The sequence below is a fragment of the Epinephelus fuscoguttatus genome, linkage group LG11, assembly GCF_011397635.1.
Source record: "Epinephelus fuscoguttatus linkage group LG11, E.fuscoguttatus.final_Chr_v1".
Classification (NCBI taxonomy): Eukaryota; Metazoa; Chordata; class Actinopteri; order Perciformes; family Serranidae; genus Epinephelus; species Epinephelus fuscoguttatus.
The window spans coordinates 41,518,363-41,539,487 of record NC_064762.1 but is presented as its reverse complement, the minus strand read 5'-3'; the positions used below and the strand labels follow the sequence as shown (position 1 = coordinate 41,539,487).

The 21,125-nt window shown below is 41.1% G+C and overlaps 1 protein-coding gene across 4 annotated transcripts in view; it reads left to right on the top strand.

Annotated features, from left to right (window-relative positions):
* The window catches only part of cnih3 (cornichon family AMPA receptor auxiliary protein 3), a 284,350-nt gene that overhangs the window by 215,261 nt on the left and 47,964 nt on the right, over positions 1 to 21,125 (top strand). For all 4 annotated transcript variants that reach the window (XM_049590755.1, XM_049590757.1, XM_049590756.1 and 1 more), the window contains exon 4: positions 20,743 to 20,855. In XM_049590755.1, the coding sequence (XP_049446712.1) occupies positions 20,743 to 20,855 (113 nt within the window). The remainder of the gene's footprint in view (positions 1 to 20,742; positions 20,856 to 21,125) is intronic.

The following is a 21,125-nucleotide window of genomic DNA, read 5'->3' as shown; positions in this document are numbered from 1 at the left end:
CAGTAGCTACTTTCCAAATACTAGGAATGACACATGATGAAATGGAGAGATTGAATATATGGATTATGTGAGTAGCGATCATATCAGCAGAAAGGCGGAGAAAATAAGGATCTAACTTATCAGCACCAGTTGCTTTCTTAGGATCAATTGTACAAAGGGACCTCTGTACAAAATCTACATCAACAGGCTGTAAGTTGAATTGAGAATGATGAGAGGGACGTGGGCAGAAGGAAGGTTCATTAACCAGAGATTGGGTTGTTACAGCTGGAGAAGAATGTCTAGCCTCACGATCAAAAAGGTGTCCAGCAGCAGCAAAATGTTGGTTAAATGCATCACAGATTTCAGTCTGGACCTTAAGGATGCAGTCATTAAATTTGAGCTGCTTAGGGACAGGAATAAAAGAATTGTTAATGCTTTTTACTGCTTTCCAGAATTTCTTGGGATCTGAGCAGGAGCTGGAAACCAAATTGATATAATAATCAGACTTGGCTTTACGAACTAGAGTAGTACATTTCTTATGCAATTGTCTGAAAGCAGCCCAGTCACACATGGCGTTACTGCTTCTTGCTAAAGACCAGACTTTGTTACGTTCAATGAATAACTCTGCTAGCTTCGCAGTGAACCAAGGACTGGATCTATTTTTTACCCTAACCTTTTTTGAGTGGAGCATGTTTATTGACAGCTGAAAGAAAAGTATTTGTAAAATAATCTAAGGATAATTCAGTGTCAAGAATATCAGAAGTCCGATGTATGTCACTATGAGAGAAATCACTTAGGAAAGCTTGCTCACTGAAATTTCTTAAATTTATTTTAAAAATTATTTTATCAGGGGTTCTTTTTATGTGACATGACCTGACACAGGCAATGGGACAATGATCACTAATCCCCAGATCAAAGACACCAGCAGAGGAGATTCTATCAGGTTTGTGGATTTATGGTTTGTGAATTTATCTCGTTTGTGGACGGGTTTTTCAAATTGGGACGTGTTGGCTCACTGATCAACTGGGAAAATTTTAAACTAGCAGAAATCTGCTTTAGATGAAGAGTTTGACCAATCTGAATTCAAGTCGCCTAAAATGATGGACTCAGAATTACAGTGCAAGGAAATTAATTCTGCAAGTTGATCAAAGGAAGCAGCATCAGCGGAAGGGGGTCTATAAACTCCAGCCACAATGATGGTATTGTGGGGTCTGAGTTGAATTTTCAGGGCAGTAACTTCGAAAAAATTTGTTCTGGTTATGGCACATAAAATGGAGGCATAGAGAAGGGACCTGGTGAAAATGGCGACACCACCACCACGACCAGCTTTGTCTATTCTAAAAATATTATAACCATTGATGGAAATATCAGAATCTGGGACAGAATTTTTGAGCCAAGTTTCAGTGAGGACTAAGACATCAGGATTGGATTGGGCAATTAATAAGTTAACATGTGATGGCTTATGATGGCTGAGAAGACTACGAATGTTCCAGTGAATTATCCCTAAGCCTTTTCTGAATTTAAATGACTAAAATTGAGAGGAGGCAACAACATCAGATAAACCAACATGAGAACCGGAGATATGGGAACTAGAATGGCTGGCAGGACATTAGATATTGATTAGATATTGTTACAGCTACAGCTTGTCTGTGCGTCTGGACTGCTACGCCATATTTACACACAGACACACAAATATGGAGTAGAGATGCTATGGTGGAGACAGAGAAGTGAAGATAACTGGAGCTGATGACAACTATGGTTGTTACTTTAAGTGCAATAAAACCTCCATGAGGAAAAAGTCAATAATTTAGTTCATACTGTGGCATGTGTCGGCGTCTGTAGCTGCCTGTCTGTGCTCTCCCTAACCCGCAATTTTAAACTGATTTATTTCAAGTGACTTTTAAGATATCTGCTTGGACATCAGTTGTTTTTATTTATCTCCCTTAATCGGATGTTATCTTTTAATCACTGAATGTCCAAGCATTAGGGGTTTTAATAGCCAGACACTACCCAGCCTGCTTGACAGGTGGGAAAACTTCCGCCAGCTGACAGCACAGCGATACACATATGGCTACATCTATGCACCCTGATGTGGACCCCCAGCTTAAAAAAGCAAACAAAAAGATTGCTGACCTGAAAGAGGACATTCGCCGGCTCTCTGGTGAACTAAACGACAAATCCTCCATGCTGACCGCCCTCCAGGAGGTGGCTCATGAACAGACTTCGCTCCAGATCGCCTCACTCACGGTGGCCCTTCAGGACACGGTGCACTGGGATCCCAGCGCTTGGCCTCCACCGTCCTCCAGCTCAACACCGAGTCGCCGGTGGTCCTCGATGGAGGTGGTTGGCAGGGATAAGAGAGCCCCTGACTGTGCTACCTCACCTCCGCGCCTCAGCCTGTCAAACCACTACAGCGCATTGGATGGTGATCCAGACACTGGCCCTGCAGACGCTGCCACTGCGGCTCTTTCTCTGCCGACTGGTTCTGCTCCAGCTCCTCCCCGCTTGGAGGGGTCAGCCTTGGTGTCCCACGGCGCTGTGGCTCCCTCTTCGCTGACCGGTGATATTCCTGTGGTGCCCTGCATGGATAAATCCGCGTCTTCATCGCTGGCACCTGTTGAGGACTGGAGTGGCTCTGCTGCATGACCCAACCATCAGCTCCCTTACCGGGCATCAGCTTCTTGGACGAGATAAATCGCAAATTCATTGCAGTATGCCAGACCAGAGATGCAAGCCTACTCAGTTGAGTGGGCGGGGTCTATGGTCTGGAACCAGGCTACTCAAAACCTACAATAAAACAGTCAAACAGGCAAGAATATCCCACTTTTCAAAACTCATTTCTGATCATAAAAACAACCCTAAATTCCTTTGCTCCACCTTCGATCTTTTAACTAACACCAATTTTAATAAATCATCCAAGACATCAACAGACACCCTCTGCGAGGACTTGGCAGACCGCTTCAGAAGTAAAATTGATGATATCATATCTTTTATCCCAACAGCGGAAACACTAGAGAGTTTTGCCCTGGTTGATGCAAGGATACTTGGTCGAGTTTTCTCCCAGGTAAAACCAACAGCCTGCCTTTTAGATCCAATTCCTACACCACTTTTAAAAACATTTTATGGATTCTTTGAGGAAGAGATTTTAAATGTAGTAAATTACTCTCTTCAGACGGGTGTCCTCCCTGTTGCCTCCAAAACGGCAGTGGTGAAGCCCCTTCTGAAGAAGAGTCATTTAGATCCCAACATTTTTAATAATTACTGACCTGTATCCAACTTACTGTTTTTAAGTAAAATTTTAGGAAAACAGGTTTTTAACCAAGACTTTATAAATAGAAACTATATTTTAGAGAAGTATCAATCTGGTTTTAGGATGAATCACAGTACAGAGACAGCCCTTTTAAAGATTTTATATGCTATCAGGTTTAATGCAGATTCACAAAAACTGACAGTCTTGGTACTACTGGATCTAAGCACTGCCTTTGATACAGTAGATCACCACATTTTATTAAACGGACTCAGAAACCTGGTGGGCCTCTCTGGTACTGTTTTTAACTGGTTCAGTTCTTATCTCACAGATCGATGTTTCTTTGTAAGTATGGATACATGTTCCTCCAGAATGCATGAAATTAGGTGTGGGGTGCCCCAAGGGTCAATTTTAGGTCCAATCCTTTTTAATCCACACTAGGGCTGCCACGATTAGTCGACTAATCGATGACTAATCAACTATTAAAATAATCGGTGACTATTTTAGTAGTCGACTAATCGGTTTGAGTCATTTTTCATAGAAAAGTCCTATAAAAGTACCTCAAACTACTCTTACTGCAGCTTCTTAAGTTCAGATATTGGCATATTACACACTCTCCTGTGACAGTGAACTAAAACCCTTTGCCATGAGTATGAAACAAGACATTAGATGACATAATTTTGGGGTTTGGGAGAGACAGGCCGACACTTTTCAACATTTTAACACATTTTTCGATGAAATGATTAGTCGACTAATCGAAGAAATAATCGATAGATTAGTCGGCAATGAAAATAATCGTTAGTGGCAGCCCTAATCTATACGTGCTTCCCCTTGTGGACGTCATCAGGAGGCACGACATCAGCTTCCAGAGTTACACAGATGATACACAGTTGTACATCGCTGTGTCTCCTGATGACACAGGGCCAACTGATACCCTTTTTAACTGTATTTTAGATATCAAGTCATGGATGGCACTGAATTTCCTACAGCTCAACCAGGACAAAACAGAGGTTTTAATTATTGGTCCTAGAGGCAAGAGAGAGAAACATTTACCAAAACTACAAGATTTTAAACCTTCACAATGTGTGAAGAACCTGGGCGTCATTTTTGACTCTGAGCTTAGTTTTATTCCACACAGAAAAAAATATAACAAAAACAGGTTTTTATCATCTAATATAGAGAAGAAAGAATAAAGAATATAGCCAGAGTCCACCCGTTTCTCTCTCAGGCTAACATGGAGGTGCTGATGCATGCTTTTATCTCTTGTCATTTAGATTACTGTACTGCCCTGCTCTCTGGTCTTTCCAAAAAGACCATCTCTAACCTGCAATTACTCCAAAACTCAGCCGCACGAGTGCTGACGAGGACCAGAGGGTGGGAGCACATTACACTAGTTTTAAAATCACTGCATTGGCTCCCTGTGTGTTTCAGGATCGTTTTTAAGGTTCTTTTATTAGTTTTTAAATGTCTTCACGGTCTTGGGCCATCTTATTTATCTGACCTGCTTTTATCATATCAACCCTCGCGGATCCTGAGGTCCTCTGGCACCAGCCTTTTAATCATTCAAAAAGTTAGAACAAAAACCCACAGGGAGGCTGCATTCAGCCATTATGGCCTTCATTTATGGAATAGCCTGCCGGAGAGCATCAGGACTGCAGAGACTGTTGATGTTTTTAAAAGGAGGCTCAAGACTCACCTTTTCAGTTTGGCTTTTAACTGATTTCTTTTACTCTTTTTGTTCTTCTGTTATATGTTATTTTAATCTCTAATGCTTTAAAATGATTTATTTTTAAATCTTTATGCATTTTGTTATTATTAAATTTCTAAATCTTCATTTTTTTAAATCTTTAAATCTTTATTTTTTTCTAAATCCTAAAATTTTTATGCATTTTATCATTATTTTAGCTCATACCTGTTTTATGTTATCCTATTACGTTTTTAGTCTTTTAGTTTTTAGCTCCAGTGTTTCCTCATGGGGAGGCCTCCACATTGGGAAGTGTGTCCGGACTGTCTGCGGGGACGTCGTCCTGGAGATCCCTCAGGTCCGGAGTACTGGGAGGCTCTGTACCATGTGTGGAGTCTACCCTGGTCTATCTGGGTTGGGGTGGTCTCTGTGGCGGCGCTCCCTGTGGGGCTGTAGGCTGTGACACCTCGCAGTGTGGATGAACTCCCTATAGGTGGTTTTTCCTCACCTGGTTCCTCAGTGCCCTGCCATGTTACTATATTGACTCTGTGTGTGTGTGTGTGTGTGTGTGTGTGTGTGTGTGTGTGTGTGTGTGTATGTGTGTGGTAATAGTGTGGTAATAGTATTGGTGTATGTTTTCAATTTTGTGAAGCACTTTGTGTTGCATTTTTAATGTATGGAAAGTGCTATATAAATAAAGTTTGATTTGATTTTGCTGTTTTAATATTACTGTTGCTGCTCTAGAAACAGCATTTAGTTATAAAATAATCTTTTTTTTCCTCTTGTGAAATTATTCTTTTAAAAGAAATTATGTCTTGTAAAATTTACAGTATTAGTTCTCTGAGAATCTCTTTCACATACTAGAAAATATTGGTATTGTAACTGAAATATCCCAAATCGATTAAAATCGAATTGAATTGGGACCTTGTGAATTGCAGTTGAATTGATTCAGGAAATCAGTCGCGATACCGAGCCCTAGTCATGAAAATGAGAAACAACGATAGGAAGTATTCTATCTTTGAAACTCAAGTTTACATAGGATGAGCATTTAGGATATCATACCACAGCTTAGTCATACCAAAAATTAGAAAAAAAAAACATTCGGCCACAGGGGAGGGGTCCCCTCAGATTATGTGTGGTCATATGCCATGTGGTCTAAGTTGCGTGGTGATCAGTGAAACCCTTGAGATGTTATACACCTTTATGTGATGAGCCACGCCCTTCACAATATTCATTGCCTTATAGAAGCTCAGTTTTAGTAAGTTTTCGAACTTTTGCCAAGTTGCCAAGGGAACTTTAGATATTGGTCCCTAGATTATGTTCACCGAGTTTCATGCAGATCGGTCAAAATTTCTAGGAAGAGATCGATTTTCAGTATTTTTTTTAAAAAAAATTCAAAATGGCAGAAAATCTATGTAACCGGAAGTTATGGGTTCTTGAGGCAAATTTGTTCCTCATGAGGAGAGGCATCTCTGTGCAAAGTTCAATGTCTCTATGACATACAGGGCATGAGATATGCCCATTCAAAGTTTGCAATTTCAATTGGTTGCTATAGCGCCCCCCTTTGGCCAATTGATGTAATATTGCTTCATTCGCATCCTCCCATGACCCTCTATCACTGTGCCAAATTTCACATGGATTGACCATGGTCAGTCAGGAGAAAAATGTGGAACAGAGACACAGACAGACACACCCACAGACAGAGTTTTCATCATTATATAGTAAGATGTACATTGTATAATTTGTTCAGAACAAAATGATGTACAGTTACTGGACACCAAACTCATTCACTGAGGGGCTGGATTCAAAATCACACTGAAAATCAAAATAAAGACTTGAAATCACAATCTGATCCAACTTGTGTGAATTTTATTACAGCAACTCATAATGTGACTCAGTAGTGCGTATAGTTCCTGCGTGCCTGTACACACTCCCGACAATGTCCTGATGAGTCAGCAGATGGTGTCCTGGGGAATCTCCTACCAGACCTGGATCAGGGCATCAGTGAGCTCCTGGACAGTCTGTGGTGGTACTTGGTACTTTGATGCACAGATACATAATGTCCCATAGGTCTTTAGGTCAGGGAAACGAGAGGGCCAGTCAATGGGATTAATGCCTTCATCATCCAGGAACTGCCTTCACACTTGCCACATGAGGCTAGGCAGTGTCCTGCACCAGGAGTAACCCAGGGCCCAGTGCACCAGTCTGACAATCACTCTGAGGATTTCATCCCAGAACCTAACAGCACTCAGGGTTCTGTTGGCTATGACATGGAGGTCTGTGCGACCCTCCAAGGATATGCCTCCCCAGACCATCACAGACCCACCGCCGAACCGGTCAGGCTGGATGATGTTACAGGCAGCATAACATTCACCATGGCGTCTCCAGACTCTTTCAAAGTAAACAACTGTCCACAGTTAGCCCAACAGCCAGCAACAGTTAGCCCAACAACCGGTGACTGACAATATTCAAGCAACTTAATTAAAACTCAACAAAAAGAAAATAAAACTCAGGAAAACTGTCATGGTTAATTAGTCCACTGTTCCAATGATAAACAACTCTGGTCTTGGGAAAATAAATCCTTAATTCATGGAATAAGTGAAAATGTGAAAAGCTCTATATGCTTCATTTGCCCACTGCCTCTATTCAGCCAGTTGTCAAAAATATTTTTCCAATAATCCAACCGTAGTCCCCAGCACACCTCTGTTCAAGTGAGTAGTAAAACTATGATGCATGGTAACACACACGTGGGCTGTCTGATTTGTAGTTTGCCACAGCAACCAGAAAAACTGCCCATGCTGAAATTCAGTGCAACAGGATAATTGTGTTTCTGTTGGCATCAGAGGGCAACTCAGGCAAAAGCACCACCAGACGCTGTTTGCTCTCAGCAGCTTAGGTCCAGGAGAGTCTCACCAGTACTCTTTTGTATGGCTCAGCTGCAGCCTTGGATGCACTCCGCTGTATTTCTTTGGGTGGGTCAAATAAATACCCTGCCTGAATATCATAGTCATCAAATACACTGTAAAATATATCCTTGACCATAATCCTCTGCACTCATAATAAATGATGCCATTTTGGCTGGTAAAAATGTAGCTAGTTTGCAATACGAGACAAGAGGGAAGATTTGATTTATGATGCATTCAGAGCATGCCCCCTGGATTGCTCACAGACTCTCTTTCTCCTCGACCATAACCTGCATACTCATGGCAGCAGCAAACCTGCACAGACACAAGTTTTGCAACTAACTTTCCAGTAACGAGGAGAACCAAGTTGAGTTAGCACCCCATCCATTCAAGGATTGGTAATGTAACAACTGGGCATAGCTTTATCACAGCTTTACAGGCTAAGCAAGACTGTTTAACTTGTATGTGATTTAAGGCTGTTTCCTGAGTAATTGTTGTGATTGTTAGCGGTCAGGTTATTGGTTAGTTGGCTTCGCCAAAACTAAGTGTTTAGTTTGCTAATGCTGTTCACAGACAACGTCTTGCATGCAACTAAACATCCTCTGTACTAATCCAGACCCTATGCAACACATATCACAGACTCATTTACAAATAGGCTTTCAACAGAGCTACACCCAAAGAGACAACTCAAAGTCCCGGTTCTCTTGCTTTATCTTTGTCCCACTGTTGCCAACTCCTCAGTAAGAAAAGTAGCTATTGGCTGTCCTAAAAGTCGCTCGAAGTCGCTAAATGACATCATCGCCTAATTTGCATAATTGTCCATATGCATGTAATTGTAATGGCTGCTGTAGGAGAGAGGAATAACGTCGTGGGAGAGACAAAAATTGAGTTAAAAACACCCTGAATATGTTTAGAACTACAAATCAACCTTCTTTCAGTGATTATTATCAGACAAAGAAAATTTTACATTTACATCACTGTAAACTGTTGGGATCAGCTAGCAGCGGTTCTGTGCATGCGCGATTCATTTGCAGTCTGGACGTGAAGGGGTTAATATCTCCTGCTCTGACTGCTGCTGGGAGGGAGGACTGGGCCAACTGTGAGTGCTTTGGGGCGAGGGAAGGGCCCACAGCAGCATCCACTGTTCGTTGAGAAGAACAAGAATGATACGTGATCTCACAACAGAGTCTCCAGAAGTCTTCAATAACATCAGAAAAAGTCATTAGATTTGTCGCTAGTCGCTTTTTTGAAAAAGAGTCGCTAGAGGGGTCTGAAAAGTCTCTAAATATAGCGGCAAAGTCGCTAAGTTGGCAACACTGCTTTGTCCTGACCACACAGTCAGACAAGACCTGCCCTGATCTGAAGCCAGCTTTGATTCAGCCATCTTGTGCGTTCTCTGTTGTCAGCCATTTTGTTTTGTAGGCCAAACGTCCCTTTGTCTTTTCTTCTCTCATTCTCTCTCTCTCTCTCTCTCTCTCTCTCTCTCTCTCTCTCTCTCTCTCTCACACACACACACACACACACATACATACCAAGCTTGTATATAGTTAGTTAGTTAGTTAGGTAGTTAGTTAGAATTTGTGTGTTTTTGTTTTGCTTTTTTTACTTAATGAATAAATGAGTCATTCCATGAAAATGGTACAATTTGTCCCTCTGACCTTTTTAGGTGTACTCTATCTATTGGGTCACCAAAATCTATTTTCAACAGCTTTATATATAGATTGAAATGTCTCCTTTAATAAATTGTAGAGCACATCAAGTAAAAAAAGAAAAGAAGAAATTAGATTGTTTTTTCAGTTTACAACACCTATTTTGTCATGTCCCTCATGGCCTTCGTTGAAAGTGTACTTGAAATATAACTAATAAAACTAGAAAAAAGTCCATACATTTTTATATCAACATAAACATATATTTATGCTTTTTTGCTGATAATGATTTTTTTCCAAATAAATTGATAATTATTCATTAAAATCACATTATTCAGTTCTGTACCTCAGTAACCCCTCAACCCTGTTACACAAATGACAAATAAAAAATCGTCAAGACAAGAGTGTTCCAATCTCCAGCACATATAACAGTACGTCAAACGTATCTTTCACCCAATGGGTAACAGAAGAAATGGAGATGGAGAAAAAGAAAGAGGGAGAAAAGACAATGGTGTCAAGGTCACCTGGAACCGACTTACAGGATGAAGAGGCACATGCATTCACTAACTCACTCACTCACTCTCACTCACACACACACACACACACACACACACACACACACACATAATAACATGGAATTTTCAGCTGCACTAATTCGTATCCTCATATTAATAATGGATCAAATTATTATGTTTATGTTTTTATGGCATTTCAGCTCATTGTTTTAGTTTCATAGCCTGCAGCTTTACTGTTTTGGTTCAGTCCAACAGCTCTCAGAAACCTTGTGCCCAGTAGCCACAAGAAATTTTCAGCAGAAAAGCTCTGAGAAATTGACTGTATGCTACCTACCCAGCACCAAACAGCAGACAGACACAGTTAGCAGCTAGCTGATGAAATCTGTGGATTATTTAGCAGCCAAAGAACCAGACAGAAAAACAGAGTTAAAAGAAGACTTAATATTGTAGGCCTATTTGTCTATTTTCTGGCCACAGAAAGGATTCCCAATGAAAGTTAATGTTGCTCCATGTCTGCTGGATAAGTAAATAGGCAACTCTTTCCTAAGTTTGCAATAACAAGTTTACAATGTGAAAAAATATCAGTTTGCATGGGACTAGTATTACCAGGGGAACTCATGAAACACATCCAGTTCCGCCACACTTTGTCACGTGTCATTTATCTCATCATCGATTGAGATTTCACTCTTCAGATGGATGATTAGGGACCTCGGCCGAAAGACTAATTTGCCCCTCTAACATGCTCAAAAACCCCTACTGTGCCAAAGTGAGCTCTCTGGTACCACGTAGCCACACTAAAATGGCCGCTGTGGCCTGTAGGAATGTCGTAGAAAGATCAAACCAAAGCTAGCTTGTTCATCTCATCAAGACCTACAAATCGCACACTCACACCCCAGACCTAAATCCAACAGGAAGTGAGCTATTTGCCCTTTCAAAGTAAGATTTTGCCTCAAAAATGCTCTTTTTCAAAAAGTATCTCCTCCCATACTGTTTATCGTATCAGCTTTAAGCTCACACACATGACAGCTCACACCCTGCTCATTACTTGAATGGTTTGGATTTTATGGGCTCTTAAAGGTGATGTGCCACAAAACCTCTTGACGATCTTTGAAACTTGTCCCATAGGAAATGAACAGAGAAAGGGACCAAACATTGACCTTTTTCGAGCCTATACAGCTTCTCCATACTTTGTGCTAAAGACGCCATTCCAGCTCTCTAATGTTGCCACAGGTCTCATCTATTCACTCATGTTTTCAACTTTTTCATATCTTTTACCATTTTTAATCTGTGCCTCTGAAAGTACCATGAGTAAATGTGGAGAAATTGTCAGCTGTGAGCTAGAGTGGAGAGGGCTCTAAAATTGTCTCCAACTTTTGTCTTTAACTCGCAGACTTGTCACTTTGCGCCGCTCGTCCGCTCCGCTTGGTTCTGCGCATTCTTCGCTCCACTCCATCATAAATTTTATCCCGCTCCACTCGCTCACCACTCCGCTCAAAACAACTGCGTCGTACTACCCTAACCTGTAATCTTCTATTCACAAATAAAACGGGGTCTGCCCATTTTTCCGACAGCCCATTGGTCCAACATCCCATTGTTCCGACCATATTAAACCCATTGTTCATGATGCCCTGTGGTTAAGGTCTGGTTAGGTTTAGGCCCCTCCTAAAAAAAAAAAACATCTTGACCCCTCTGTGCTGTCCAATTTTAGACCTGTCTCCCATTTGCTGTTTTCTTTCTAAGGTCTTAGAAAAAGGTGTCTTTATACAATTACAGTCATTTTTAGAGACAAATTCAGTTCTTCATAAATTTCAGTTTGGTTTTAGATCCCGACGTAGCACCAAGTCAGCACTGTTCAAGGTGCACAATGATCTTGCCTTGTCTGTGGATGCTGGGAATCCCGCTGTGCTGGTGCTGCTGGACCTCACAGCAGCCTTTGATACAGTTGACTTTGCAGTCCTTATATCTCGCCTAGAGCAGTATGTCGTCATCCGCAGCACCACTCTTCAATGGTTTAGGTCATACCTGGCCAACAGGAGCTTTTCTGTGATGATTGGTGACCTCCACTCATCACATGCATCTCTCCCTTGTGGGGTGCCACAGGGATCTATTCTTGGCCCTACCCTATTTATCCTATGTATTGTATTTGCTACCTCTGGGATCAATAATAAAAAAACACAATCTGTCTTTCCATCTTTATGCAGATGATTTACAGATTTATTTGCCCATGAAACCCAATGAAAGTACAGCATTTCATTAGTTAATGGACTGTATTAGTGACGTAAAGCAGTGGCTGGCATGAAACTTTCTGCACCTTAACGACAGCAAAACTGAATATATTTTGTTTGGCACTTCATCTATATGTCGGATGTTAGTGCAACAACCTGTAGCGCTCTGGCCCCCTTTTTTAAACCACATGTAAAAAATCTTGGTGAAACATTTGACAGTGGTTTAAAATTCAATAAACAGATTTGTTCTGTAGTTAAAACAAGCTTTTTCCAGCTCCGTCTCTTGGCCAAAGTGAAGCCCTTTCTCAGTCGGCAGGACCTTGAGAAGGCAATTCATGACTCAAGATTAGATTACTGTAATGCCCTTTATGTCGGCCTCAGCCAGTCTACCTTTTCACGACTTCAACTTATACAGAATGCTGTGGCCCGATTTTTAACAAACACGCCCAGATGTGAACACATCACTCCTGTGCTGTCATCACTCCACTGGCTTCCAGTTCGTTGTAGGATAGATTTTAAACTTCTGTTGTTTGTTTTTAACGCCATTAACGGCCTGGCTCCTCCCTACCTGTCAGAGATTTTAACTATGCGCGATAGTGGCAGGGCCGTGCATTCATCTGGTCAGCTTCTTTTAGAAGTCCCAAGGTCGCGATACAAAAAATGGGGTGACCGCTCTTTTGCTGTTGCTGCTCCAAGACTTTGGAACAAGCTCCCCCCTGACATTCGCACCACTACTCATCTTGGCCTTTTAAAAATCTAAGCTGAAGAGCTACCTTTTTAGAATGGCTTTTAATTCCGACTAGGGCTATCCTTTTTTTGGTTTATTTGTTCTGTATTTTATCTATGTTGAAAGGCGTTTAATACCCTGTGGCACTGTCGCACTTTCCATTGTTTTTTTTTCTTTTATGTATTGTTGTTTTTTTCAATGTTATTTGACACTGTTGTTAAGCACTTTGGGTACCTTTGGGTTTTGTAAAGGGCTATAGAAATAAATGTTGATTGATTGATTGATTGATCCTGTCCAGGGAGTAAGTAAATAACCTAATCAAAATAAGAAACAGATAAAAAGCTTACCTCCCTAACTAAATAAACATGAGAAAAGTGTGAGTAGCAAAACTGGCAGTCCACCCCTACTATTCAACAGACGATAACAAAATGATGGTTCACGGAATACAATGTGTGGCCGAACGCCCTCAGCTGCAGCCAATCATGGACCAGGACATAAACAATCCACCAATGTCCATCTGGCTGTGACACACACCTATTTGCATAAACAAAAGAGGGAACACGCAGAGAGAAAACATGCAGAAAATCACAAACTTACATAAATTACGATAACAGTCGTAACACCCTTTTCTTCTAACAACAGTCTGTAAACGTCTGGGAAGTGAGCAGACCAGTTGCTGGAGTTTTGTGAGAGCAATGTTGTTCCGTTCTTGTCTGATGAAGGATTCTAGCTGCTCAACAGTACTGGCTCTTCTTTGCCATATTTTTCGCTTTATGAGTCCAGTTCCGCACTTGGACTCTTCTACTGCAAAGCCATGCTGTTGTGATGGATGTGGTATGTGGTTTAGCATTGTCTTCCTAAAATATGCAAGGCCTTCCCTGAAAGAGACATCATCTGTATGGGAGCATATGTTCATCTGAAACCTCCATGTACTTTCAGCAATGATAGTGCCTTTCCAGATGTGTACACTGCCCACACCATAGGCACTACTGCAACCTCATACTATCAGATATGCAGGCTTTTGAACTGTGCGCTGATAACAAGCTGGACAGTCCCTCTCCTCTTTAGTCTGCAGGACATGGTGTCTGTGGTTTCCTAAAAGAACTGCAAATTTCATTCATCTGACCACAGAGCAGTTTTCCATTTTGCCTCAGACCATTTTAAATGAGCTTTGGCCTAGAGGTGATGGTGGCGTTTCTGGATCGTGTTCACATATGGCTTCTTATTTGCATGATTAAGCTTTAACTTGCATTTGTGAATTGCATGGCAAACTGTGTTCATAAACAGTGATTTCTGGGATTGTTCCTACCAATGCAGTGATTTCCAGTACAGAATCATGCCTGTTTTTAATACAGTGCTGCCTGAGGGCCCGAAAATTGTGCATCCAATATTGACCTTTGGCTTTGTCCCTTGCGCATGCAGATTTCTCCAGATTCTCTAAATCTTTTGATGATATTATGTTCTGTAGATAGTGGGATATTCAAAGTCTTCGCAATTTTACATTGAGGAACATTTTTCATAATTTTTAGATGCAGTTTTTTGCAGGTTGGTGAACCTCTGCCCAGCTTTACTTCTGGGAGACTCTGCTTCTAACCTAATTGCAAAGTACTCCTCGAGCTGTTTTTGATTAGTATTTCATGAAATGGTAAGAAGTGTCAGTTTCAACATCTGATATATTGTTTATGTTCTATTGTGAATAAAAAATTGGGTTAATGAGATTAAATCATTGCATTCTGTTTTTACTTATATTTTACACAGCATCCCAATTGTTCTGGAATGAGGGTTGTATTTAAAAAGTAAGAGTAGGCCTTATGGTAAAATTAAAAGGCCCTGATGTCTACTTAGACCTTTTACCTAAAAGTAGCAATAGTACTGTGTAAAAGTACTCTGTCAAAAGTAAAAGTCCCGCATTCAAAATGTTACCCTAGTTAAAGTGAAGTGTTAACATTAAAATAAAGGCTACTTCAAGTAGGCCTACCAAAAGTAAAATTACTCATTAAAGAGCCCATTTCAGATTCATACTGGATAATCACTGATGCATTAATGTTGCAGCAGGTAAAAGTGGAGCTCAAAACATCATTTTATTTGTTAATTAGGCTATATTTTGTGTTATTAGTCTGAGACTTCAGGGTTACTTAAGCAGACAAATAAATAGTGATGGCCTCATGAAGCATTTTCTTTATTTTTCTGAGCCCCCTAGGTGGCGCTTTTTGCTCAACAAAAGCTTTAAAAACACTGAATTGCCATTCTTTGAGCTCTGTTTAAACCAAGAGCGCCATCTAGTGGGCTCAGAAAAGAAAGAAAATGCTTCATGAGGCTTCATGAGGCCATCACTACAAATAAATATAATAGAGTAAAACATTAAAATATTTCTTTCTGAGATGTAGAGGAGTATAAGTGTAAAGTATCATAAAATGAAAGTACTGAAGTACTTGTACTCCACCCCCATTTTGTAGCAAAAACGCCTAAAATGACATACCCAAATTAAAATGACTGTAGCTTCTCAACCGCTGTCTACATGCATGCATGAGGTCTTGCCAGAAGGAAAACTCTCTGAAGTTTCTTGTGAAAGTGTCAGAAACACTCTAGGTAATACAGAGACAGAGTAATGGGCCACTAAAATTAGTAAAACATTGAAGATTTTGGCTAAAATAAAATAAACAATGAGTTTCAGGATGAATAACTGTCTGTGGCTTTGTCTGAGCAGGTAAATGACACTGTGGGACTGTAGGCATACTATCAATGAATATTTGTTTCAAATTTGAAGAAGACTGCTTAAAGTATGACCATTCTACAGAGTTTTTTCCATGCTAAGATCCAGGCGGAGCTCCAAATGACAAGTCGGTCACTCGGCTTCAAAACAGTACTGTCAGTGATCAAACAACACTCAGCCAGCTTCAAACATTGTACCTTACTGAAATCAGGTGTGATTATGATAGCTGATGTTGTTTTTGACACAGAAACACCATGAAATAAAACCAAATAAAGCCATATGAAACGTGAAACTTGATCCCACTTTCGTAGATGGTATATCTCAGCCAAAAATAGTGGGGGGGTTTTTAAGATATTTTTTGGGGCACTTTTAAGCCTTTAATCGATGGGACAGACGAGTGTGTGTGTGGGGGGGGGGTGTATGCAGTGGGGGGCCACAGGCTGGCGTTGAACCTGGGCTGCTGCGGCAGCAGCCTTGTACATGGGGCACCTGCTCTACCACTAAGCCACAGACGCCCTGACTCTTACCTTTTATAAAAGATTTAAGTCCCCGCCAGCAGCTCCCCATAAGGTTGCGAGTAATCCTTTAACTTTTCCTGTCGAAAATGGCATGATATGACTTGTCACCACTCATCGTGATTTTGGACTTTGTACTTTTGGACTTTTAAATACACAATAAATAAAAGAAAAACTATGTTATTTTCGAAAAGTTGTGAGCTTCCTGAATCCGGCAATACCAAACATCACATGGTTTGATAAAGTAGTGCACCTGGGAGATACCATTTAACAGAGGAGGGGGGTAGTGAGAAGTGGCGGGGTTAGAGAGGTTAAAATTGTACTTAAGTACTATACCTGAATAAATGCATTTAGTTACATTCCACTGCTGTTAAAATTAACAGATTTAAGTGTTTTTCCAACTCTAGTCAGCATTGTGTATTAGTATTTTGCTTCAACTCAGTACTAACTGCTAACAATTACTAATGTTTACAATTCATAATCAATCTAGAAACAGTTCATAAGCATCTGAAAAATAAAATTGAAAAACAGTTTTTATGGTAAATGATGCCAGGGTGCATAAAAAAATTAGTCAAAATCAAATTAGAGCTAGTTCATAAAAAAATTGCTGCTCCATAAGCTGCTGGTCATAATCACCAAGTGTATGTGACAATAGAGAAAAGTGGTTTGCTGTGTTAGTGCAACTTATCAACAATCAATCAATCAATTTTATTTAGAAAGCCCAATATCACAAATCACAATTTGCCTCACAGGGCTTTAGAGCATACGACATCCCTCTGTCCTTAGGACCCTCACAGTGGACAAGGAAAAACTCCCCCCAAAAAACCCTTTAACGGGAGGGGAATGGTAGAAATCTCAGGAAAACAGACTTAAAATACATATAAACATGGTAGTCTGACTGAAATAGTATTAAATTGGATTTGTCAAAGTCAGATGAACAAACCGAGATAATATAATTGGGAGTTAATCGTAAGTGCTATATCGTAGGCAACTGGATTTGCCTGCGTTTCTTGAAGACGTTTCACCTCTCATCCAAGAAGCTTCTTCAGTTCTAAATGACTGGTACAGAGTTGCAGGCTTTAAACCCTGTGTGGGTGTAAATCCCTGCAGAGTTGTTAGGGTCACATGTGAGCTCTTAGTTTCAGAGTCATTAAGGTCACCATGTGAGTCCTTAAGGTCAGGTGGGACCAGGGGTGAATGGGTGTGAAGTTGTCTGGGGAGGGATCCCAAGACTGCATTGTAGGTGGGTAATAAGTGGTGTCGCAAGCCACCCTCTCTGTTTAGCGATGGTCTTTCCTGCTTGATGTAGATGGCTTCTTTTACTCCCCTCTTAAACCATCTTTCTTCCCTTGCCAAGATGTGCACATTGCTGTCCTCAAAGGAGTGTCACTTCTCCTGTAGATGTAGTGGACAGCTGAGTCTTGACCTGAGGAGCTGGCTCTCCTGTGCTGTGCCATGCGCTTGTGGAGTGGTTGTTTTGTTTCCCCATTGTATCCACCTTATTTTTCACGGAAACACGGAGGCAAAACAGAACGCAGCCAGCTTCCGTTTTTTTGTGCGACACTTCCAGTCCAAACATTAGTATTTTCTCTGTGTGTAATTAATGACATGGTTATCGTAGATTAGCTGGGCTAACCGTTAGCTGTTAGCCCTTAGCCGTGTCTGTAATAACTCACTAAACTCACAAAGTTGCCCGTGAAAAAAATATTTTTTCCAGCGGATGTCTTAGTTACAACATGATTGAGCTAACTGGAGTAGTTTCATGTCGTATCCGACAACGGGAGGCTTTTAACGGATGACGATCCTGATGTTAGCTTTGCTGCTAGTGTTAGCTGTCCCTGTGAGCTGCAGCCACTGATGCTTTCTAGACATCGTGATTTCCCAAAACTGAATAAATACCACACATAGCAACACAAAACTGCTTTGCTAGCTCAGTCATGTTGTAACAGCTGAATGGTTGATGAGTACATGCTGATTCAGGTGCTATCAGAGCCAATCTGCGCATCACTATGGCTTAATGATCAACTCAGTCAATTAAAACAACCCATCCTGTGTTAGAAGTGTATGTCGCTGACAGAAAGAAAGAAAGAAAGAAAGAAAGAAAGAAAAGGGAAAAAAAGATAGAAAAGCAGCGTACACCTCACATATTTATTTCTCACAGTTGCGCACACGTTTGGCTGGCATGCAGAAGCACCGTCTGTGTGTCGAGGGTGCGAGCCGCAGCTTCAGCTGCTCAGGTAGAGAGGCTTAGCCTGGTGTGTTTTTTCACTGATTCGGTTCTGCAGATTCTCTGCTGGTACACTGGAGACGGGGATCAAGCAGTTTGTCTCACTGGGGATAGATTGTGCTTTTTTAGTTCATAGTTTATGATTGACGTGCGATTTATTCGCGTTTAGAGGGAATAAATTTCCATTATAACGGAAACCTGGGCACAGTTATCTATACAAAATACACAGACTAACTAACTAACTGATTGACTAACATAAACAACTGAAAACTGAAAAAAAAAATAGCTTGCACCGTTAGCTCCGATAAGGGAAAGCACGAAGGAAAGCGGCTGACTGGAAGTCACGTACAAAAAAAACGGAAGTTGATCACTATTTACTTCCGTGTTTGAAAATAAGGTGGATAAATCTGTGCATTCCTGGCTGCATTGTGCTGCATACACTACATTGCTCTGCTTTTGTCTGGGTGTTTTGTCCTTGGGGTGGACAACCTTCTGTCTCAGTGTGTTACTGGGTTTGAAGTGCACCAGGATGTGGTGTTTGTTGAGTTTCTCAGACACTCCTGCGACATAAGGAATGACAGTGTTGTCACGTTTTTGTGTCCCTTCCTCTCTGCTCTAGCTCTTTTAGAGGTTTTTGCAAAGGCCCAGTTGGGGTAGCCACAGGTTTGAAGTGCTTCCCTGATGTGTTTCTGTTCCTTTACCTTCCCCTCTGTCCTCGTGGGCACGTTTTCGGCCCGATGATTCAGTGACCTGATAACTCCCAACTTGTGCTCCAGTGGGTGGTGAGAGTCAAACAGCAGGTATTGGTCCATGTGTGTAGGTTTTCTGTACACCTCAATCTTAAGGCCTCTGTCCTCTTCAACATATACTGCACAGTCTAAGAAGGGTAGACAGTCTCCTCTGACATCCCCCATGACCTGGATTACTAAGAATCTTCACCGACAAATTGGAAGTTACATCACTCTTGCATGTATACAGTCAGTCAGATGGCGCTTTGAGTTCAACAAAAGGTTTAAAACACACTGAACTGCCATTCTTTGAGCCTCTCTCTTTAACCCAAGAGTGCAATCTAGTGGGCTCAGAAAATACAGAAAATGCCTCATGAGGCTTCATGAGGCCATCACTAAGTTGGATTCAAATTGGCTTAGGTGCTCTGCGCATGCTCCACAGTGTCCGCCCAGGACTTTGACCCAGAAGTCGAATAGCATTAAAGGTGTAACAGAAGAAGAGAAGAAAAAGTAAAGCATACAGCATGTATGAAATGCACAGGGCTGTAAAGTTGTGCACCATGGTACCAGTTTGCCGCTAGCTAACCATAGCTAAGTTGTTTGTTAAATGTTTGGTCTGTAATGTAAGAGGTAAACAGAAAAAGGTCCAGTACTAACAAGCTGAAAAGGGGGCATATCGCCACCTATAGTAGCGGACTTGGAATACATACAGTCAATAAATCGATCCCCTTCCTGTGCTTGTATACTGGAACCAGGACAGTAGTCCAATTATTTGGTCTAGTCAAGCTATAGCCATAGCTATAACCATAACTGTAGAGCATGGCTCAATGTTGTACTATTGGCCACAAACCAATTAATTTATGGCACAGCCTACGGGCAAGGGTAAAAAAAAAATCTAGTAGTGAACACAGCATAAAAACATGCTTTTCTATTATGTTGCTTTCTCTTCAAAGTGTTAGCTGTAAATGGAGGCCACTCATGTAACAAGTTGTGCAGCCTAGCTTGCCAAGTGTATGCAATTCCAACTTTTGTTATGGATCATTATACAACTCTAAGCTGCTTTTAATGTTCTTTAACTTTTTGGAGAACAGAGGCCTTGTTGCTGAAGGAGGCCTCAAGTTATTATGATAATGATGGAGGTCTGCCTTGAGTGTGTGCTGCCGATTGTGGAGCTAAGCTCTCCATAATCTAGATGGAGACATTTAGCCAGTTGGAATGCTTGCAGATAGACAGATTTGCAGTGGCTAAATACAGGCTAGGCTAAGGATTTGAATGCTAATGATGATACTTGAGGTATTTTTTTTCTTTGTTATGTTTTGTTTTTTTTCACCCATGGGCATTGAAATGATAATGTGGCATCTGCTAATCAATCACCCTAGTTTAAATTCATTAAGTGTTCATCCATGCAATCCTTATATTAGAGCAAAGGTCTTTCAAGCATTAAGTGCATTTATAAACACACAACGCCAGCAATATAAGACAGGAGTAGAGGGAGGACGAGACAAGCTCTGGTCTTGGTGCCTGACTCTCTGCTTGTTGACATTGAAGTTCTTTAGTTTCACTTCATTGGTCTCTAACTCATTATCATCTTTCACCTGCTTCTGTCTCTTTGCTCCTCTGTGTCTATTTGTAGTTGGTGCTACCTGAGTACTCCATCCATGGACTCTTCTGCATCATGTTCCTGTGTGCTCAAGAGTGGCTGACTGTCGGCCTCAACATCCCCCTGCTCTTCTACAACACGTGGAGGTGACTATCCAATCTATCGCACCCTCTATGTGTGTGTGTGTGTGTGTGTGTGTGTGTGTGTGTGTGTGTGTGTGTGAGAGAGAGAGAGAGAGAGAGATCCTAGACTAGACTAGATAGATGGCCTTGCCTCTTAAAAAGTATCCTCCTGGGTTAGCTTTAGGTTTGTGTTTACACTGATGGTTTAAATTAAGAATAGGCTAATTATTATGGATAAATAAGGAATAAGCTATGGCTGAAATTCAATTAAAGTGTAACTTCTTTTGTAGATGA